Here is a 23,620-nt window from a genome sequence, read left to right on the forward strand (position 1 = left end):
CCCCGCCGGCCGGTGCGGCGCAAAGTGCGCGGTGCCGCCGCTCCTCCCCCGCTCCGCCGGCGGCTGCGGCGTGCGCGGGCCGGCGGCGGGGGGGAGCGGGTTAGCGGGGCGGGGGGGGGCGTCCGCTAGGGGCGCGGAGGCCGCCAGACCCCCGCCGCGGCCCGGCGCGCGTTTCTTGCTCCAATAAGCAATAATTAGGTCCTAAGCTAATGATGTGTCAGCTGATCCGCTCGCTCCGTCTGCGCGGGGGGTGGGGGGGCTGCGCCTGGAGACATCGCCATGGAAACGCTCCCCTCGCCTCTCCTCCCCCCTTCCCTATGTGCCCCCCCCCCCCCGGCGGCCCGCTGCCGGGTCCGCGCCGGTCCCCGCGCCCTGCCGCGCCCGCGGAGGCGGGGGCGCCGCGCGCGCCATCCCGACATGGGACAGCGCTGCCCGTCACCGCGCCGCGCCGCCGTCGCCACAGAAACTTTTGTCCCGGCGGCCAATCAGGGCGCGGGGGGGGCGCGGAGCGGCGCTGGGCCCGGCCCGGTGCGCCGTCGCTGCTGCCGCCAGCCCGGCGCGGAGCGCAGCGCGGGGAGAGGCACAGCTGAGCGGAGCGGAGCAGCACGGTGGCCCGCGGCTCCCGGCGCGCAACCCGCGGCCGGGCCCGGGTCGGACGCGTGCCCCAGCCGCGGAGGTGCCGGCGGCGGGCGGGGGCGCGGAGCCGGGCGCTGGATGGCGGAGGCGCGGGCGGGCGCGGCCGCGGAGAGGCGACGAGAGGAAGCGCCGCCGCGGCGCCTTCCCCCCGCGGAGGGGGTGTCCTGCTTGGCGCGGCGGGGGAGACCGGGGAGAGCGCGGAAATCTCCGGCGTGAACTGAAAACTGTGGCAAAGGGAGGGGAAAAATCAAGATTGATTTTTTTTCTTCTTCTTCTTCCTCCTTTAAAAAGGGGGCTTGCTCAGCATCCGCACGCAAACTTACTTGAATGCCTTGTAGCCAGTTTAGCCCAGAGACCAAAGGATACCCCGCACCCGAGGAGTCCTACATGTGTGAGCACCATCATTACACTGGCAGAGCAACCGAGAGCCGCCTCCTTTCCTTTACCAACATCCTCCTGGGACTGATCTCTCTCTCCTCTGGTCCAATATCCGAACCTATCTCGTATATATCTGGGGGTTTTTTTCTTTTTTTTTTTTCCCCCTCTCCATCTGCTGGGATTGCTAAGTAAATAAATAGAGGAAAATTCCTAAAAGGGCATCTGAAAATTCAGTGGGACTGAATATGAGGAAGTGAAATGCTCACAGACCATTATTAGTATTTTTTTTTTAATTTAAAAATATGTACTTAAAACGCGGATCGGATGTATTATGCTTAGAAAATAGCAGGTAAGAACTTTCTTTCCAGTACCTTCATGCCCGGAGCGGGGATATCTAAAGCAAAGCCGCCCAGCCCTGGAATAAAGGGGGAGCAAAGAGACCAGTTTGCCCTTCAGTGCTTCCTCCATCCTGCGCGGCGAGGCGGCTTTGGGAAGAGGCACAGCCCGCCAGGACAGAGACAGAAAGCCTTTCGAGAAGGCAGCCTTGGGCTGCCGGGGCGGAGGAGGGTGGGCTTTTTTTTCTTTTTTTTTTTTTTTTTCCCCTTCACCTGCACTATCCAGGGTGAATCCGGGTGCAGCTGATGTATGGAAAAGAAGAAGGATCCGAGTCAATATTTTCTTTTCTCTTCGCTAAGCTGAGGGATAGGATTTTAATTATTTATCCACCCGAACCCTCTCCGGGTAAGACGCTGCTGGAGCCAGTGGGATAGTCCTGCCTTGCACAATTATTAAAGAGACTGATCACGTACAGTGGAAGGATAAGAGGAGCGTCCACCAAACCCATTTTGCCTCCTGTGAAAAAAAAAAAAAGGAGAACATTGCCACACTATTGAATTGATTGCTGCCCCCCCTCACCCATCCCCCTCCCGGCCTCCCCCCCCCCTCGAATCACCACCACAACAAAAAAAAAAATCCGCTGGGATCTGCCTGCACCGGGACCTCCTTCGCTCCGGCTCGGAGGTGGATGCATTTTTCATGAGCGCTGGGTGAACAGGTGCAAAGTGCGGCGGGGCGGCCCGGCCCCGCACCCCGGCCCGCTTCGGGGCGGTGTGTGCGTGTGTCTGTGTCTGCCCGTGTGTGTGTGCGTGTGTGTGCGCCCCGGCGTGTGCATGTGTGCGTGTGTGTACTAGGAGATTATGGAGAGCAGCGACCGGGACATGTACCGCCAGTTTCAAGACTGGTGTCTCAGGACTTACGGGGACTCAGGAAAAACCAAGACGGTGACCCGTAAAAAATACGACCGGATCGTCCAGCTCTTGAACGGCTCCGAGTCGAGCTCCACGGATAATGCCAAATTCAAATTCTGGGTCAAATCTAAAGGCTTCCAGCTCGGCAACTCGGACGAGGTCAGTGGTGGTGCTGGAGGAGGGAAGCAAGTGCTGTACGTGCCAGTCAAAACCACGGTTAGTAGAGAATTGTCTTCCTTGTTCTATGTCGGCCGCTGCAGCCCGCTCCGGGAGCGAGAGGCACAGGGGGAGCCGCAGCCACAGTTGGCTCCTTCCTCCCTCTTCCCCCAAGTCATCATCACCATGTTGCGTTTGCCTGTCACATTATACACCGCCGAGGTCTTTGTGGGTCCTTTTATTTAAAGCGATCGTGCGCACAACACACCCTTGCCGGGTCGGTGTCGTTCTCCTCGTCCTCCTCGTCCTCATCCCCCCGTTCCCCCCTCCCCGGGCCGCCGCGGCGGGTTTGGGGTGGGCTATTGTCCCGCCGCCGCCGCTCCGGCCATTGTGCCGGGCCCCGCCGCCCCGGGCAGCGGCCCCCCGCCGCCGGCGGGGCTGATCGATAGCGCACGGGGGTAGCCTGCCTGGCACAAAGCCAAGCGTGTCGCCGGTCGGTGATTTTGGGGGGGGTTGTGTGTGTGTGTGTGTGTTCCTCGGTATATCAGTTGTGGTTTGGGTTTTTTTTTAATTAATTTTATTTTTTATTTTTTATTTTGTTTTTATTGTTAGCCCGCAGCCCTTGAGCCGCCGAGCGGCACGAATGTGCCTGGCTGGCTGTGAAAGCGCCGGCTGCGATAGTAACGGCGGCGGGGAGAGAAGATGCTCAACAAAGGGAGAGGGGGTTCCGCATGACTGATGGAAGGGTGTATTTTGTTCCTCTTTCTGGGGTTGCACGAGTCTCGCAGCCATAAGGCTTAAAACTCAATTCGATGCGTTAGGGTAGCGTGGCATCCCCCGGCAGGCGCTGGAGCTGCAGAGCTCGGCGCAGGTCTGACAGCGGGAGAGCTATTATGCTTGGTGGTGGCAGAAGCGACAGATTTTCCTATTTAAGAAGATGGGGACTGTTGGCTGCAAGTAGGTTTTGCCTATTGAACTCTCTTAATGTATCATTATTCTTACTTCTTATGCTCTGGGTCACGCAAGCTAAGCTTCTTTTGTCTGTGTGTGGGGCGGGCAGGGAGGGGGAGCTGAGAAAGGAAACCTGGCAATTAAAAATATTCCTGCCTGGGCATTTGGTTTGGATGAGCAATATTCTCCTTTCTTTTCTTCTTTTTTTTTTTTTTTTTTGAGTGGCAGCTTATTCTGACCTAACGGGAAGGTTGCTGGGTGGCGCAGCAAAGGGGGCTTCTTGGAAAGTATTCTGGGTTGGGTTGTGACGTAGGCTGCTGGGGAAATCTGCCTCTCTCTGCCTCGCTGAAGTCATAAACCTGGGCATTCCCGGGGGCCGGCTTATATTTGCCCCCTTGTCATCAGCACCGTCATGGCTGTGAGGAGGTAGAGGTGGGAAATTAATTTTAAGGAGTTTACAGATATGAAGATTTAAAGTGAAAGAGAAGCTCTGGACACAGTTTGTTCCCTCTCTATGGTTTTTAGTCACCGAAGTGTTCTAGGTCTGCCTATACATTCAGGTAATTTGGCAGATTTCTGTTCTATCATTAGATGACTGATTGCTAATCTCTGACCCCAGAGGGTATTGTAGATAAAATTTATTATAAAAATGTTGTCTAAAGCAGAAGACTCCAATTAGGTCGGTATTTTTTAGTATCTCTTTTGCTTACTGGAATAATAATTTTGGAGAGCCACTAGGCAAGATTGTTCATTCCTAAGACTATCCTTTCATTTCAACTTCAAAACTGCAAGCAAATTCAGTATTTTTTAAAATTACATTGACTATGCTACTAAAGAAAAATGCTAACCTTAATTTTACAAGATGGAATTTAAAAATTAAGTGCAGTTCTGGGCCTCTGAAACACAAGACGCAGTGATGATCAGCATGTCTATTTTCTCTCACCTTTGCTAGATCACGAGAGCCCGGAGTCTGACCTTGCACCCCCTCTTCTATTTTATTTTCAGATCAAATAATCAAAATTTTTCTTACTTTCTTTTCCTCCAGAGATTTCAGTGAGAGGTCGAGCACCTTGCTGGTCTTACCTTTGTTCATTTGGGGGAATCATAACCCTCAACTGTGAATGTCTCTGTATGTCCCTATATATGTATTTATATTCATATAGAAGTAACTCTCTTTAGATAGCTTAAATAACCAAGCAGGCATCCTAATAAAATAAGGATGCCTGCTAAGAAAGGAAAGTTAGCATGACCTATCTGTAAGCAATTCCTAAATATCTGTACATTACTTGAACAATGACATATAAACCCTTACAGAAAAGGCCTTGCATGTAGGTAAAATTTCCTCCTGCTGGCCACCATAAATCTGTTGTCCAACGTAAGCGAGAAAAGGTGATACTCAGCACTCTCATACAACATTCAGCTCTGAGAAACAAATGATGTCCCCTCCTAAACCCATGAATCTGGTGTCACTATCCCATCACAAAAGGCAGAGGAGTATTTAAATAGACCCATAGGGTGGCAATGGTTTGTATGAGCTACTGCCAGGACAGGGGCAGTGCCTGCCAGGCGCTGGAGGCTCGGAAACAACCCAGGTGACGGAACAGGGATGCAGCCCCTGGCCCGGAAAAAGCCAGTGGCAAAGCTGCTATTGACTTCAAGAGGCCTAGGATTTCACCCGGCCAGGAATGATAAGTTACAGGGGGAAAGATTGGATTTTCATCAGACAGTAATTGTTGGTAAGCCTTAAAAGCCCATTCTCTCATTTCTTTAACTCTAATTATTTAAGAGTTTATTAATTTATGACCATTTAGAAACATCTCCACTGTCTTGCTGTACTTTTTTTCTCCTCGCTGTTATCCCATACATTTGAGCTTGTCCAGTCCACAGAGAGAGCCACAAACAGTAACATTCCCAAACAACGAATCCCTTCCTCATCCTCTCCGTCTTCTTGTCCGTCACTTGATCTCACCATAGGTAAAAAGTAATTTCAATTTAAAATTAATCACTGCTGGCAGCATGAGCACTCCCTCTGCAGTAACAGGATGGATGAAATTACAAGTTGGACTTTACAGTCGCAAGCTGGTCAAAAATAAGCAAATATTCAAATATTTCATTAGGAATTATTCTCTCCTTGAAGCTTTAAGATTTGCTGCTCAGCTTTGCTGTCAGCCAGAGAGATTTGCTCCTGATGGTGCTGTAATCCACTGCTGCTGGTAATTAGACATCATTACTGCTGCGTTAAAGGGAAAGAGAGAAGGAGAGAGGACAGGCTGGGGCTAATTAACTACTTGATTCTAATGAAAGAAAGAGAGCCTGATAGCAACTGGGAGGTTGCACCGGAACAGACTAGATGTACAACACAGACTTAATTGAAGCAGGGGTGTCTTGCAGTCTCGCAGTATCTGAGGCTTGCTCTACTTTCATATTCTGTGGGCAGTAGTGCACAAGGTATTATCCTGGTTTTCCATTGCCTGGTTGGTAAGTAGCTCAAAATCACAGGCCTAGCTTCAGTACCAAGTTTAAGCATGCCAGCAAGGAGAATGCATAGATGATTATGTGCTGGCTAATGTATTTTACGGGTATGGTCTCCTCAAGAGCAACAGGAACAAATCAATTTCTGAATGTTCACATCCCTCTGTGGCCTAGGAGATGAACTTTTGGTCACCAGGCAACAACATCCCTTGCCAAACAGCCATTTTAGGTCCAGAGCGGGACAACGCACAGTGAGGCGTTCCTATGTGCAACCCACCCAGTATCTATCTCACTGCCACAACTTTTCAGATTGCTACTGTTATTGTCAGAGGTTTTCTTTCATTAAGCCCAAGCTGCACCTTATGAAAGTAGTGAAGTTATGCCTGGCCTACACACACTGTATAGACGTGTTAGGCCAACACATATGCCAAATGGCTGACAGTATCCACTTCTAACGGTTGGTACTCACAATCCACAAGGACGCATGGAACTAATATTTCTAGTCTAGTATCTTTTCCAATCGTACACATGATTTTTATGGTGGATTTTTTGGTGTGTATTTTCTGCATAGTTCTTTAACTGGAAAGATTTATCCATTGGCAACTTGAAAACAAATTTCTTTTCACCACTTTTCTTTCCCTTGCTCTTGATGTTGTCCATAGACACAAATATGGCTCCTAAAAAATCAGTCTTGATTTAAAAATACGTTATAAAATAATAAGCCAAGCTGTATCAGCGGATTCTAAGCAAAACTTTCCTTTAAAAAAAGAAGGGCTAAAATGATTGCAGGGTACATCTCGAATATACAGTTTACATGGTATTAACAAACTAATAGAACATAACCTCAGAGGCCAAGTTTGGACTGCTTTTCTGTCATTATTAATTTGGAATGACTCCACTGACTTTAATGAAATCACAAGCCTAATATATGAATTTTCCCATGTCTTCTTTTATAATTTCCAACTATAAGCATAGAATGAACTTTCATTCAGAAACCAAATTTTGTTCAGTTTAATTAAATCTTTAGATCTTCCAGGAGGATCTGGTAGCTCTTGGATTGCTGCCGGCAGGCCAGAGGGGATCTCTGCAGGTGCAGGGCTGTACTATTGAATCTGATTACAGGATTTAGGGCTTAAAATTATAGGCCAGTCAGTTCTATGGAACAGGGCGTATCCCAGCCCACCTCTTGTTCTGTTAGTGATGAGGAATAGTAGATGGACGTATGAGTTTATGGTTTGTTTGATTTTATATAAATTACTTTGTTTATGAACAATAGAAGAAACAAATCACAGCTTATATGTCAAAATATGGTGGTTTAAATTATCTTATGTTTTAAATTGTCCATTATTTTAGGGCATTTTATAGCAAGCTGGAAATATGCAGCTTTGCTTCACTGTGTTTCTCCCCATTTTTGTAGCCATCAACATAGAAAATGAATAAAAGAGTTTGTCAAATATATATCGGTAGCTCTGTAGCCTACTGAACTGCCAACACATAATGGCAGTAAGTACCACAGAAAGGTGATGCTGCGGGTGAGCTATAATTTATCCCACGGTACAATTCTGTGGTAGTTTACAGTCCCGTTAAATGCACCTTCCAGGCTCAGAAGTGGTACTTGAGCCCTGCCATGTCCGTCCCGTTTTAACTGCCCACCACGTTTTCCTTAACACCCGTTCAGGTCTGCAGAGCTTCGTCTCCTCCAGTTACCCGCAGCCTCTGCCCTGCCGTTTGCAGACCTCCCTATGGACTCAGTGAGGAGGGATGCTGGTGAATCAGAGAGACAGCGCTGGAAAATGGTCATAGCAGATGGAACAAAAACGGTTTAGTTGGCAACTCTTAATGCAGGCATTCAGTGAAGTGTTCATGAATAAAGAGAATAGCTCTGTCCTGAAATTTAAAAATGTTAAATTACATACGGCCATATGTAAGACGCTATCTCCACACGCGTGTGTGTGAGAGGGAGGCAAAGGGAGGGGAGGATCTGAGATTTCTCGGTAACAATGTTGAGCTAGAATTTTCCAAAGAAGCATGAGCCAAAGAGAACAAATTTTTAAAGAGTGAGCATTTTAAAGTGCTGCTTCTGTAAAACTAGAAACCGTTAACGTTCCTTTAGATACATTAAATAGGGAGTAGCAACACCATAACAAAACCTACTACTGATATGTCCATCCCATGCATATAATGAGAGAGGATGACAGATTCAGTGCTATCCCCTGGTAAAGGCCAGGCTCGTAGCTTGAAAGCCCAAATCCTTCCAGTGGTCCAAAATAAAACCTCCCAGTTTAATTTTCATGCTGCCGTGAACTTTTGCCAAGAAGACTGAGGCGACAGTGAACTTGGTTCTTCAGTGTCTTGCCCTCAGCCTCTCGTCAGTGAAGCTGCAGCATGGTAGGGACTCCAGCTCAGACACTTCAGCCCTGATTTTCTTCAGAGGTACTGCGTGTTGTTTCTGTGGCTACATAGCTACGTGATCAGTGAGAAATAAGCAGGCATTTGCTGGCAGGTTGGTGCTAAAATGGGCTGACAGGCATCAGTACAGCATAATGGGGCTTTTTCTGATCTTTTTATGGAGACAGTTTGTTTCTTTTGCTATCTTTTGGGGTGATCACCATTGTTCTTGTTCAATGCTCTGGACAGAAAGGAGACAATCCAGAGAGACTACACATATATATATACGCAGAAAGACTCCGTGTAGAGAGGGCTTACCATGAACACAGGCCCCTGTGAGAAGAAGGCTAGCGCTAGTGCCGGACAAATGTGGGAGTTAATGATTCAAATTTCATTTTACGCTACAGAAATAAATTAAAATTGGCTGACATTGAACCATGAGTTTTGGTCTGCTGTTGAAAGAAGGCAACCAGCAGCTGTTGGGTTTGCTCTGAAGGAAGCTATTTGGGTCCCGATATTTCCCTGTATGCAGGATACACATGTTGAGAGTTTGTCTGAAGAGAGATATAAATGAGGTGGATGCGGAGAAAGATGATGAGACAGCGTGGCAGGAAACCCTCTCCAGGAGGATCCTACCAGATTCTGCAGCCCCTCATGCACCATAGAGCATCACAGGAATCTTTTGTTCTTTGTTGAATAGGTTGACCCTGATCAACAGAGTCTCCAAAATTAGTAGAGCTTTCCAGGACGTAAAAGATGTTTTTGTCTTGTATATGTCATTTCAAAACTGCCAGAAGCCTCTCTGACTTTAGAAAACTCAATACTAGCTGGTGCATGACAGTTGTTTGCATTGTCCTACAGCAGCAGTGAAAGTGATCCTGTAGCTTGCTTAAATTACCTTTCTGTTCTATTAAAACAGATAAGCCTCAAAACCTTACATTTCCACCAGCAAGGTATTTTTTTAATGGTTTATAAAGGTAAAATATCCAGGTAAGCATTGCCAATATCCAGGAACGACTTGCTACAAATTATAGTGTTGAGCATTCTTCTGGATGCAAATGGATTTTCTTAGCAATGATCAACTTTATCGCAGATAGTTGTACAGGCTTCTAACTGCTTATTCAATAACTTCGCAAGCTGCAAAACCTGACAGTTACTATGTGCATCTGCAGGGTTTAAAGCTAGTTGTTGAAATTGAATTGTAGGGTTTGAACTATTTAGTTGTGTATGTGGATACTCTTTAACTTAAGGGGCTGTCTGTAGTGAACATTTTACTTAATAAATCTGATCTATGTTAGAGTTAACCTCAGGTAAAGACTTTTTTCCAGAAATAAATATTCTGTATAGACTTGGAAGGACAATTTTTATTAAATGACCTACTTGAGCCTAGGATAAAACTCATTCAACCTTTTTCACTTGAGAGCCTGTAATTAAGCTCCTCTGGGAAATAAGAGGTTATATATATAATATGTATAATATTGCCAGTAAAATCTGTGTGTCTGGAAGTTTTGTAAATTTTGTTACCCCAAAGTTTTTAATACAACAAGAAATGGATGTGATAACATTTTGACTGTACTTAAGAAAATGTAGGAGGTGAGATCGCTTGCACTTAAATGACTTATGACTCTAACTCACCGTACAATTTTTAAATGTGTACATCTTGTGATTGCTCTCTTTGTTGCCTCTGGACTTACGCATACCACTACCAATACTGCCGGGTGGATTTTGTAGAAAACTTTTGTTCAAGGCAGATCCAGAGGTGAAGTAGCTCTCACTAAAGCATGACCTCTCTGTAGGGTAAAGCAGCATTGCATTGGCATGTGGGAAATGAAACTTGTGAATGGACTAATGCTCACTACCCTGAGCTGATAGAAGATGAGTAACAATCAAGTAGTTACACAGGTATTTAGATACAGTAAGAGAAGAACAGCTAATGCATGGCCAGAGGTTTCAGCAGACAGGAAAGAGGAGTATAAAAAGGTTTCACACAACTCCATTTTTCAGTGTGTATCATCTTCTCTGTTGTGGGCAATGAGGAAATACCTGTACTGGGTTTACATTTTTCAGGTGGTGAAACTGAAGAATGGTCAGAAATAGAGGAATAAAAGAAAGAGGTGATGGCAAATCAAGATACTAAATTGCAGTGCATCACTGAGACTAATACAAATCCAAGAATGCTAAAGAACTTAAGGATGAAGTAACTAAAATATTATGAAAATATATCATTTGCCACTATATATGGCAATGATACTGGAGGATGGCCAGAAATGTACTAGAAAGAGAAAAAAAAAAGGTGGTAAAGATAGTTCATAGAAATGACAGACCAGTGAACCATATTTCAACACCAGAAAAAAAAATCAATAAGAAAATCATTAAAAATAGAGTTGTTAAGTGTCAATATGAACCATACCTGGTTGGTGCAACTAGTTTGGATTTTGTAAGGGTTAATTATGTTCCTCTAACCTGTCGTGTTCAGAAGTCTTTTAAATAATTTTCAGGTGAAAATTTGGTTCTGGCTTCCTTCTGAAATGAAAGCAATCTGATACTGACTTTACTAAAGCAGGGTTGAAACTTTGGTTATGATGACAAATTAAAGCTGGTGAAGAGTTGGGAAGCCATAGGAAGCGTTTGAGAGTGATACAAATGCAGTCCAATGTGCATATATATACACACACACAAGTATATATATACATGTATACACATAAACCTCAGACAAATGAAGGGGCTTCAACACTGGATGGAAATACAAATTAATTAGGTTAAGCAAGTCAAGGAAGATTTGGGAGGGAAAATAGAAATATCATAACAAAGGAAAAAAGGAGAAATCATGGCAGGCAGAATTCCCTACAGAGCATTGCCAGATAATTTACGTTTTATGCCATTGTGACATTAACTTTTTGAGAGGAAAGGAAGGATTCAAGCTTTTCAATCACATTTAAAATGTATAGAATTAGTATAACATCTCAAGGGAAATATTTAGGAATAATTTCAAACAAATCAATAAGTGTATCTTCAAGAAGCATAGCAGGGATAACAAAAATTGTATTAGGAAAAGTATAGAGAATAATATCGAAAACTTATTCATCTCATTAATTAAATGGTATGTCCTTGCCTTTAATAACATGCTTAGTGTATTTACCTCATCTCTAAAAGGTCATGACAGATGAAAGGTCCAGGGACGGCAACTAAGCTAATTAAAGAAAAGGGGTACTTAAGAGAAATAGATTTTAATGGTTGTATCACCAGAAAAATGAATGTTAAGAGAAAATGCACAGTGGAAAACAGACATGTAAAGAGGTAGAAAGATGCTGAGAGAAATGGTGTGGTGTAAATACTGATCAACAGCAGAGAGAGAAGAATCAGCAGCCACCCTTTTTAATCCTATTCCATCCTCTAAGACTCTTTTGACAACCCTCTCAAAAGGTAAATTCAAAGCTGGGCCATTGTTTTATAACCCATAGCATTGGGAATGGAAAGTCTGCATTGCAGCCCTTAGAGAAACTCTGATTGATTCAGCCAAAATTTCTTCCAACGATTTTACAAGAGAATGATAGCTCCGTGGCTCTCGCAAGGATGTAGTACGCTCTTTACGTCAGTTCAGCTTTGCTGGCTGGAGCAGAAGTGAGGGCAAGGTCATGTTCCTGCCCTTCTTTCTCTGTTCCCAAAGGCACGGGGGCATTGGTGGTGGCACTTACCTGCTGCCTTGCTCTTACCTCGTGTCTTGCAGCATCTCCCCAGGTGTTTTCCCGTAGAGCTTCTACCAGGGTTAGTCACGTTCCAACCCATACAGTCAACACAAGGAAAGAGTTGTGGACCATGGTAAAATCCCAGCATCTTCCCATGCCCTTCCTCTTTGTATTGAATTTTAGTATTGCTGGTGGGCTCAGCCTTCATGCTGTTGTTTCATGAAGAGATTATTAAGATTTAGGTATGTGTTCTTAGGGTGGCTGAAGCTAGCAGAGGAAAATAATTATTGCACAATGCAACTGGATACACCATATTTTGTTTAGAGATTTATTTGTTTATTTACTAATTACTGAGCTCTGAAATGTCTTTTGCAGACTCCCTTGGAGCCTGGGACTAGATGGTTTGTTGGTCAGTTTGACTGTAGCAGTTTCTATGGCTCGTTGCTGTAGCGACATTACTTACTAGTCTGGAGGAAGGAAGGAGACCATCAAATTTCTGAGCTCCAGCACTAGCGTACGTGGACCAGTGCACGAGATTACTGGGATTTACACAGACCGTTTGCAATGAACCACCTCCGTTTTCCAATTTACTCCACTTGTGATGAGAAGTAACGTGCCGTTTTCACCTCCGTATTTTTGTCTACTTGTGCTAGCTTTTTTTGTGTGTATTTGATGCAACTATTACCAAACTCTTACTATGGTGGGAAGAAAAAAAAGAGCAGAATTATTAGAGAATTAATTGCAAATATGATATTAGCTTATTCAAATGATGACAATTTCTGAAAGCCTTTGCTTTTGACCAGTCTGACCAGGAAGTGTGGCATATATCTAATTAGATGACTCGTCCCATTGCATTTCTCAGGAAACAGCAGTGGAAAACAATAAAGAATGTAACTCATTCTTTTCTCCCTTAATGTAGACATAGTCGTAATTTTTTTTTATGATGTCTTTTGATAACCTTTATCTTTTTATATTCTGAGAGTTCAGCAAAGCCCCACAGCCATGGTGCCATAATACTAAAGTATTTCATTCATAGCAAGCAAACAGTTCAGCCTTCTTTTAATGAGTGCTGTATTCCAATTCCAGGCATCTGTCTAAAACCTGTAGTTCCGACAAACCACATCTATTTACCCTTTTTTGCCTCAGTTTGGGCTTATCCAACAAGAAGGGATAATAACTTCTGTATGGATGCAGCAGCAAAACCCAGAACTTCTCAAAAAGACGTATATTGTAAACTCATTGGACTTTGACCCGGCTTTTTTAGAAAACCTACACAAATCCCTCGGCTTTGTTTTACCAGTGCGCAAGGCCTGGTTATCATTGTTTTGGTGTAACTGAGAGCTGAACTGGGCATATGGTGAGCTTCCAAGGAGGTAAATTTGCACCGAAGCAAATAATAAAGCAATATAAATAAAGCTAGGTCTAGAGCTGAATAAAGCTGGCTAAAATAAAACAAAATTACTTTCTTCCTTTTTAACTGCCCTTCTGTATAGCAAATTCTAATATTATTCTCTTCAAATCAGCCCAATTTTGGCAAGATACATTGGACTTTGGGGAAACTGTGGAACTGAAAAGATTGTTTTACCTGTATTCCTACTTGAACCCCTACATTTTCAACTTGAACCAAAAAGACTGTTTTCAAAAACTGAGTAGGAAAAAGCATTCTTAAATAGGTGAAAGCAGGTCAAATTTTATTAATAAGTAGTACAATTTAATTAATAGAATTCTAATGAACGATGTCTTTTCTGCTACTAATTGTTGAACTTTAATAAATTTATAGGTAATTACCAGATTTTTAAAAAAATTTAATTCTTAATAAATTTAAAGTCAGGAAAATTTTCACATACACAAACTTAAAAAAAAATAACAAATTTGCATTCTCATTCTTGCTGTAATTTGAAAGCAAGCAAATAAAGTACAAAATTGGTGGTTCTGTGAAAGTATTTTAAAGTGAATTGTTAATTTGCCTAATAGATCCAAAGAGCGAACTAACAGACCTACAAAAGAGCTGAAAAACTGTAGCTGTAAGAAGTCGGAAGGAGTCAAGCTGGTGAAATTTGTGAGGCTTTGAAGCACCAGTTCTGTCATCCTAAATTGCGCTGGATGAAATCCCCTTCTGGGATAGGACCAGCAGAAGGCCTGTGAATCTTTTTTTTTTTTTTTTTTGGCAAAAAGATTATGCTCCTGTTTTGAAGACCTAATGTAGTCCTTGGGTGATGCTTAGGCATCCGCCAGGCGAGGAGTTGCCCCACAAAGCATCCGCCACGTGCACTCAACACCCCAGTCAGTTGCTGTGGGTTGACTGGGTGGCAATGACCGAGTTCTCAACAGGATACGTTCAGATAAAGTTCTTCTATTTGTAAACAATAATTTACTCATAACTGCTATCCGGTTTTGCCACAGTATATTCCAATGTGCTAGACCAGTGCTTAGTAAGTGTATAGACATGTTTATAAAATGTCTAAGAATATCTAGAAAGGTTTAATTACAGCAAGGCCAAATTCAGCTGTAAAATAATGCTAGCAGCACCCTGCTCCCACCTCTTTGGTTATAATTTTTGCAATACCAGAGTTGCACTCATCACAATGCACTGTGCAGGCAGCTCTCCACTGTAGAAATCCCCACCTTCTGATTGTTTAGGTAGGGAAAAACCAAACTAGAAAGCAAGCTTGAGCTTAGTCCTTTAAACTACCCATGTACTTAAGTCGATTAAAAGTGTATCTCTCATCCTTTCCCCTTCCCAACTAAACATACACAACACATACACTTATCCTCAATTACACTGTTGAGATGGTTTGTTTGCTTGTTTTTAAGTATTCTCCCTTTTCTACAGATATTGCATTAGGACATATGCTATGGGGAGATTTCAGATCTCTTTCCCTTTTTCCTGTCTCTTTGAACTATATTTGCTTTAGAGAAATCCTGCTTCCAATAAGAGTGGAAGAAAAGTGAGATGAGAGAACAAATGGAGTAAAGTGTTAAATCCAATCAAGTATAAACAAACTTTGGTTTAATAGCTCCCTATAAGCTCATCCTAAAGCAAGAAAGGCAGCTTTGGGAGAGGTGGAGGCTGGGGAAAGTAAAATAAGCCTGGAAAACACATACTATGCATTTCACAATAATAATAATAATAAAGCTAATGAGGTAAACCAGGTAAAAGAAGGCTGATGCTTCCTGTTAATTTGGTAATAAAACTACTATTGATCTTCAAAACCAGCATTTATGCAGCTAAGCATACCTGTTGGCCACCTATAAACACAGAACAACCTTAAGATATTAAGTACTGCCTGGAGGAATGTGAGGAAGATGAAACATGATGGTTTGGTTTCATTTCGTTTTGCCGAATTTAATTTCAGCAAAATTTTGGACAAATTCTATGTATATTCCCCAGCACTTTGTTTCAAACTGGAGTTTATTTGTCAACATTTGAGTATTACAGCATGATATAGCAGAAAGTAGCTAAGCAGAATCTTACTAGACACTAAAAACCTGGTCTTTATACAAATCTGCAAATAATTAATACAAGTGCTAGATACACCTTGCAATTTGAATTTGAATGTGTTCGCCATTGTGTCATAGCCCAAATATCTATTTGATGTCCGCAGTGCTACGCGTTTTCCTCGAGCCTTGTCATTTGTCTTTGCTGCTGCAGATTATTATTTACTAATAGGCACAGAACAGTTTTTTTTCCTTATGTTGCCTTTATTTCCAGACCTCGAAGCCTGCTGTTTCTCATTTTGAATTCCAATCCAACGGCAGGTGCCAAGATTCAAATGTATATTATCTATGGCCAGTAGGATCAGCCCGTTTGTGTAACATCAGTTGAACTGAACCGCTCACTGTGCTGGCTGCATTTTAATATTTTTAATCTTTCTTTGGAAGGCACGCTATTTTGGTGAGCAACCAAATGCAGTCTAAGCTGCACACAAGAGGAGATCTACAAATGGGTTTCTAAAAGTAGGCTTCTGTAAAATTAAAAAGAAAAAACAAACCACAAACCAAAAAAACCCCTTAAAAACATGAAACTGGAGAATCTATTAGGTTCAATCCACCCACAACCATCTGGAGCAATAAGTTATCTATCTGTCTTATTTATCTATACAAAACTTTGGACATGAGCAGAAATGAGGTGAATAAGTTGGGCTGAAATAATTTGTACATTCATCCTTTAAAACGTCCAAGGCCAAGAAGGCCGATTTTAAGAATTGCTGAATGACATTACCATAATAATGTGAAATAGACCATTTTAAAGGCAAAAAACTGTTCCCACTAAAGTCAATAGCAAAATCCCACTGACTACAATAGTAGGGATTGGTCTGCTAAGTAGCAAACCATGCTTTAAAAAAATCAATCCTTCACTTTTACAAGGTAATATGGATAGCAGTATAGTTGCCTATTATCAGACCCCATAGTCTGTGGATTTTATCTCTCTAATAATACTGAGGTTCAGCACCTATCTTATGAATCATTGAGAGGAAAGACATAAGTCATTTCAAAGCATTTCCCCTGCTCCTAGCCGAGAAAGCTCTCCAGAGGCAGGATGCGCTGCACCGAGCGTGCCTCCATCAGTGCTGCGCAGCAAGGATTACTCTGAAATGACTGACTGCCTCACTCGAAAAAAAAAATAGCATTAATCGCTGGTGGATCTCACTGCGGTGTTTGATGCCCAGAACTTCAATTCCAACTCTTAATACATGTCGACGATAAACAGAAATGCCCTGAAACGGGTCAGGTTTTCATCTCAAACCCCACCACAAAAAACGCTGGTGACATTTGTTTTTATTTTGCATTTTCCTCTTACGTTTCAAGTGTTGCAGTGTTGTGATTCAACACAGAGCTATATCGCATACGGTCCTCTTTACACAAAGGATATACATAGATTGTAACAGAAATAGAGACGGACTTTGGGGAAGGGGCTGAATGTTTATCAACACAAGAGCAGCCAAACCACTCTTAGTTTTATTCCCTGGAGCTCAAACCATCCCTTGCAATACTGAGAGTTCTCTGGGTCCCTCCGCTCCGGGACACGCCGTACCCCAAAACGTGTGTGCGATGGGAGCTGAGGCAGCGGGGAGCCGTGTGCGTGTGTGTCCCCCCCACCCCCGGGGCTGCGGTGCGGGCAGGCGGCGGGCCGGGCGCTGGCGAGAGGCGCGGTGACCGTGACTCCATCGGACATAATGAGCGCAGCGGTTCGGCAGCCGGCAGACATTTCCTTCACCCCTCCCCCTGCAGCCATATGGTGCCGTAAACAACCGCCGCGCCGTGCGGGGTTGGGGTTTTGTTGTTGTTGTTCCCCCCCTTTTCTCCCAGCGCTGCACAGGCCGCGGGTGTCTTCCCGGGGGTGCCGGCCGGTGCTCTGGAGCAACTCTCCCCGGGCGCACCTTGCCGGGGACTGGGGGGAGCCGAGCGGCGCCGGCTGCGGAGGGGCCATCTGCCGCGACCCGCGGTCCGGGGCCGCCCCGCAGGAGGCAGCCCGGGCCGCGACGCCAGCTGGGTGCGGGGGCTGCACTGGGGGGGGGGCGAGGAGGGGGCCGGGGCGAGGGCCACGCCGCCACTGCCGCCTTCCCACCCCCCAGCCCGGTGCCGGCTCTGCCGCCGTTGCGGCTCCATTAATTGATTCAGGGCCTGGGCAGGCATTGAGGGCACGGGGGAGGGGGGAGCGGGGAGAGGGTGCGGCTGTGCCGCCATCGCCTCCCGCCGCCTGTTCCTATGGTAACAGTGAAATACCTCCGGGACACGCACACACACATACACACACACACGCACACCCGCTCCTCACTCCCACTCACGGAGGGGGGGGCCCGGCCGGGCCCGGCCACCGCGCCCTCGGTACCGCCCCCCCTGCCGCGCCTCGCGGTTCCCATGGCGACGAGCTGCGGCAGCACCTGTGCGGCCGCCGGCGCTGAGGCGGCGCAGAGCGGCTCCCGCCCGGCCATCGCCTCCTCGCCTGCTGCCTTCCCCCCGCTCCCCGCCGCAGCGCGGCCTGGCTCCTGCGGGAGCCGGCTGCGAGGCTGTGCCTGCTCTCTGGAGGAAGGGCTGTGGTTGGTAGGGGCGGAGGGGGATCCGACCCGGCCCGCAGCCGCTATCCCGTGGGCCGCCGGGCCTTGGTTTGTGCCCCGCGGAGCCGTTAGCCAGCACCCGAGCGGTTAAACATGCGGGCTGATAATAGCGTGAGGTAAAATAGGAGCTCCGGTGTATTTTCAGTGCAGCAGATGCCCTGTGCCTGCCCAGCGTGGTGGTTACTGCTGGCGCTGGCAGCACCCAGTATAATGCTAGCACTGGAGATAGGTGGGCGATACCCTTCCCTGTCTGGAGCAGTCGTGTGGGTGGATTTCTGTCCTAGCCCGCCCTGTTTCCAGCAGAGGATGGGTGCTGGCGTGCGGATGCGGCAATACGGACCTATTTAATCAGGGTGGTCCCGGATGCCCGCAGCACACTTGCACTATGGCTGTCTAGCCTGTGGACATCACAGGCCTCCGGGAGCTAGCGGTTTGACTTAGGGAAGCCCTTGTCTTTGGAAACAAGCCCCAAGTCTCTTAAGTAAATTCACCGTACCATGACGTGATGCCACATGAGACCCTGCTGGCAGATGTAGGGCTGCCCAGCGGTACGGCAGCTACAAATACTTGCTGTAAATAGTGACATGTCGTGGTTGGCATGACTTGAGGTGCAGGGAATGGAAATAAAACCTTGCGCCGCTGTCACTGCTGGTGTTCACCCTCGCTTTCTGCTTTTGCCAGAACCCGGCACTTGAGACGCCTCTTGCTTACCAGCCCTGGCACTCTCTTACTGTGTGTGTATGTAGCTATATGGTATGTAGCATAGTATATAGTTATAGCTATCACTGAAAATTAGCGTTGCTCAGCTTTTTGTCCTCAAGGTGCTAAACTGGCTATTACAGGCAATAAAAATGTTTGCATATAGTTCCAATGTGAAAATGTGGTTTTGGGTTCCTGATGTGCAAATATTAATCTGATGTATTTTGAAGCCAGGTCTGTCCCTGTGAAGAAGACTTGTGTCTCTTCCTCCATGTAGCTGAATGGGGCAGCCCAGGAACTGGGAAGAGGGGGTGGATTGGAGGAAAGTCCTTATCCCCAGGTACTAGAAGAGCTTTCTCTCTTAGCCGTAATACAAGAAAACTATTTTTATCAGCTTCACTAAATGCTGGATTGCGTGTCATCGAATACAGCTGGAGGACTCCCACTGTCTTTAACAGAACGCAGACCTAAAAAGATAGTAAAAATATCTGACCAATAATAACATCACGCATGAAAATAAAAATTGAATTCCTTTGTGAAAAACTAACCACAAAACCGCATCTGTATTCTAAGATGTTAATGTAAAAAAGAGCAGGAAGCTTTCTCTTTATAGATGTTAAAATAGCTTAAAAACGGAGTGTTATCAATTGTTACAGTTTCATTGTGAGTCCCATGGTGTTTGTCATTTTTTCTTGAAAAATCCCATCTCCAGTCAAATGCTTGTGAAAATTCTACTTTTGTGTTAAAAAAAGTCAGATATAAAAATCATTTAGTAATCCTCATAGGTGTATAGAAGAGATTGTCAGTCGTAGCAACAACTCCCTGTCAGTTCTCAAAATCTCTCAAGGACCATAGGTATTTCATTATCAGGCTTTTGACTGATGAGTGTATAAAATGCTGGTGGTTAGTGTGGTTCTAGAGACCGATAGTGTTAATTTATAAACTGCAAATGGTCTTGCAGGCTGCTGTTTGAGAACTTTCACTTTAAACTCTGCAGATGTCCCAAGTGGACCCTGAAGGCTTAGAAACCAGGAAACAAAACCAGTGTGTTTTTTCCTAAATCATAAGATTTTTCAGACCAATTTAATGATTTCCCATACCCTATTTCATTAATTCAAATATCAGTTAAATAATTATTCTTAAAGGCCAAAAATATGAAAGATGAGAAAATTAAGGATAAAATTTCAGCAGAATCCTTTCAACATAATGCCTAGTAAGCTCTTTGAAAAAAATTTCAGAAGGTGCTCAAAATAACAAAAAACAGACTAAAATTTAATTACAGAGATAGGAACATGGAATGCATCTTAAATTGTATAAAGCTCAGCTTCATAATAGGGGCATCTAGAAGCTTCAGTTTCTGAAGTTTACAAATCAGATTGTAAAAGCTTAATATGAAAATATTGCATGAATATGCTGCCCCATAAAGCAAGCTCTGGAGAAGGAGAGCATTCTAGTAAATGGCTTGCTGAAGACTGTATTTCCCAGTTGCCATCTCACCACAACCAGAAGGCATTCCTTCTGCTGTAACGAAGGAGCGCAGGAGGCTCAAATGTGAAAGCAAACATCTATGCCATTATTTCCTGGCCCCCTAATTCTAATAGGTTGACTTCCATGGGCCCAAAAATGCAAAATAAATTGCTACAATACCTACAGCATAAATAACTTGCAAGAATTAATTCAGAGAATTTATATGGCTTGAGTTATACATAGCATCAGTTGAGTTGATCACAGTGGTTCTTTCTAACCCATTATAATCATCACCACCATCAAAAGAAGCATAACCAGCAGGTTGAGGGAGGTGATTCTCCCCCTCTACTCTGCTTTCATGACAACCCACCTGGAGTACTGCGTCCAGCTCTGGGGTCCCCAGTACAAGAAGGACATGGAGCTGTTGGAGCCAGTCCAGAGGAGGCCACGAAGCTGATCAGAGGGCTGGAGCACCTCTCCTATGAAGACAGGCTGAGAGAGTTGGGGTTGTTCAGCCTGGAGAAAAGAAGGCTCCAGGGAGATCTTATTGTGGCCTTTCAATACTTAAAGGGTGCTTATAAGAAAGATGGGGACAGACTTTTTACCAAGGCCTGTTGTGACAGGACAAGGGGAAATTGTTTTAAACTGAGAGTAGATTTAGGTTGGACATAAGGAAGACATTTTTCACAATGAGGGTGGTGGTGAGGCACTGGAACAGGTTGCCCAGAGAAGCTGTGGATGCCCCCTCCCTGGAAGTGTTCAAGGCCAGGTTGGATGGGGCTTTGGGCAACGTGTTCTAGTGGAAGGTGTGCCTGCCCGTGGCAGGGGGCTTGGAACTAGATGATCTTTAAGGTCCCTTCCAACTCAAACCATTCTATGGTTCTATGATTCTATGATTTTCTCTCTGTAACTCATGATACCCAGTATAACTGAGGTCTGGGAAGGATGAGTGCAAATAATAGGATCCTGTACTGGATGCTGTCATCTTAGTAGATGTCTTTATTTTCGGGAATATGCAGAGCTGAAACAGATACACTGAATGGAGAAGGAATGTCTATAAACTGCAAGAGGAAACCGGGAGACAAAAAAAAAAAAAGACAAAAAAAGGAGCAGCTGAGCCGATCTAATAGGAGAAAATGAAATGGAGCAATTCTTTTTTTCTTCAACATCCAAAGTCTGAGGGACTTTCAGAAAGATTTTTTTGGGTATCATCAGCATAAAATGTGTTTGTGAAAAAGCCTGAAGAAAAAATATTTATGACCTCTGGAGAAGGAGAGTGCAGTGATGGCATTGTGTTGTGAAGTACCCTCAGATGGCAGGTTACTGTTCAAAATGACTGAGCAAGATGGGAAATGGGCTGTAGTGGTGAATAGATAGGTGGGATAAAATCCCAGATACAGAATGAAACCCCATCCCAAATGCATTGTACCAGCTAGTGACACTCATGAGTCTGTTCATTTTTCTTAGGCAACATTTAGCCAGCTTGCCATGCCAGTAAAGCATTATTGAATCAAATTGAATTTAATTTTACACACACTCATACATAAAAACCAAACACACATATTTACCAGACATGCAGCTGTGCCTGATGTCTCCCCAGAAAGCAAATTCCAGGATACATGCAGAATATCCCCAATGAAAAGTTATGCTACAAATGATTTGATTTGATGGGAAATTACTGTGTCATTTCCGTTTAAAGACTGTAACACTCAAAATGTAGTAATGTAATAGGCTATTTGCACAGGACAGAACAGGGCTTGTCTGCGTGGTCTTTTTAACATCTTTTTGGTGATCCACACTGATTTGGCAGTTGTAGATGTAGGATTTTGAATTTAAAGTTTTCCTAGTGAGAGAGATCTGGCCTTATGTGTGGTTTGGGTAGCAGGTGTGATTCATCAATAAAATAATAGCATATTTCTCTTAGAGCAGACAAGGCTTAAATGACGTAGATAAAGTACATATTCAGTCCACATAGCTGACTCCATCTGTTGGTGCAAGTGCTGCAAAGCCTTTTAGGTTATTTGCAGATAGTGGTTGCTATAAAGTGCAAGCAAATGAGTGGGTGCAATGTATTTACAAAGAGAGAGATGTGATACAAGAATTCCTACTACACTGGCATCCTTGATTTTACTAAGTGTTTCATGATACACGTGATGTCCTTCCACAGTGTGTCTTGGGGAATATAGTCCAGGTAGAATCAAGCCTGATGTAAGGAAAAGGTGAAGGTTTGAGAAAAGCAAATTGCAGATTCCTCTAGGCACAGCAGCATCTCAGAAGATGCAGTTTAATGTTGAATTGATGCAGAAAGAAACAAAATATTACATTTGCAAATTCAATCCTTGTTAATGTTTTGTTCAGCAGAATAAAAATGTTGTTCATGTTGTCAGCAAGATGAAAATAGATGTTGGCTCTCCTTGTAACATAGATTTGAAGCTTTGTACCCTTAGCCATCTCTAATGTGTATGTGAAACTGTGATCTCTGTGTCAGTTTTGCTGAGGAACTGAAGCTGATGATGGTGTGTCCATAGTCATTTCCAGGCAGAGCGTCATTTTAGAGAGAATAGGACAATTTGCGAGGTTGAGCCATAGTTTAGTAAAATCAATGTGAGTCTTCAATGGGATTTTTAATTATGTTATTATTAATGAAGAAAGAATTTGCTGGAATTCCCTTGCAAGAGAAGCTGGTTTTGGCAGGAGCAGAGCAGGAATTGAGAGCTAGGCTGGAAACAGTGATCTGGCAAAGCCTTAGGGAGGTGATCACCTATTTCTCACTGCCACCGAGAGGCCCTTGCTAACTCTTTCTCAGCAGTTATGATCTAGTATGGCAGAGAAACTCTGTTCCCCAAATGAGTCCTAGAGAGCGTGAGTATCGTGTCTGTCTTCCAAGTGAACATAGCTAAGGAACAGCAGCACAGCAGTCTGCAAACCTTTTGTAGCAGGCGGTTGGCACGGGCTCAGCCAAAGATCCTGTATTTACCTCTCTACTAGTCTGTAAAATAGTCTCTCAGAGGCACTGGTGAAAGCTACCTCAGAAGAGTCATTGAAGACAAGACAGAAGAAAGTGCATCATGAGCATCAGAAGACAGTCCTTTTTCAGTCAGGGGATGGGGCTAAGTCACCATTTGATTCTTCTTTCATCTGTAACCTCCCTGATTTTGTATAGTACTCTTCATCTCCAGAGATCCCGTAGCACATTGCAAGCTAAACCATGAATTACAACTGGCTCTGGGTTGGATGCCCATATCCATCAGTCAAACTGTACACAGCATGTGTACGTAATGAGAGGAAGAGAAACATTATTGTCATCATTATTACTGAAGACATCCGAGTGCTGTGTCCCATTATCTTAATATAGCCAGTATACACAGAGGAGTGAGAAAATGGGCAAGTCACTTAATATTGGTGAATTACGGTTTTGCTACAGTTTGAACACCCTAGCTTAAACTGAGATATTAGGAGACGGAGTGCCAAATTCTGGTGA

The 23,620-nt window shown here is 44.4% G+C and overlaps 1 protein-coding gene across 4 annotated transcripts in view; it reads left to right on the forward strand.

Annotated features, from left to right (window-relative positions):
• Positions 1-1,587: 1,587 nt before the first annotated feature.
• NOL4 (nucleolar protein 4) overlaps positions 1,588-23,620 on the forward strand; it is a 200,426-nt gene continuing 178,393 nt past the window's right edge. For 2 of the 4 annotated variants that reach the window (XM_054818072.1, XM_054818074.1), the window contains exon 1: positions 1,858-2,477. In XM_054818072.1, the coding sequence (XP_054674047.1) occupies positions 2,211-2,477 (267 nt within the window). In that variant the 5' untranslated portion in view covers positions 1,858-2,210. Of the gene's footprint in view, positions 2,478-3,101; positions 3,375-23,620 lie in introns of those variants that run through there. The other 2 variants (XM_054818073.1, XM_054818075.1) reach the window with 2 other exon arrangements.

The sequence above is a fragment of the Grus americana genome, chromosome 2, assembly GCF_028858705.1.
Source record: "Grus americana isolate bGruAme1 chromosome 2, bGruAme1.mat, whole genome shotgun sequence".
Lineage (NCBI taxonomy): Eukaryota > Metazoa > Chordata > Aves > Gruiformes > Gruidae > Grus > Grus americana.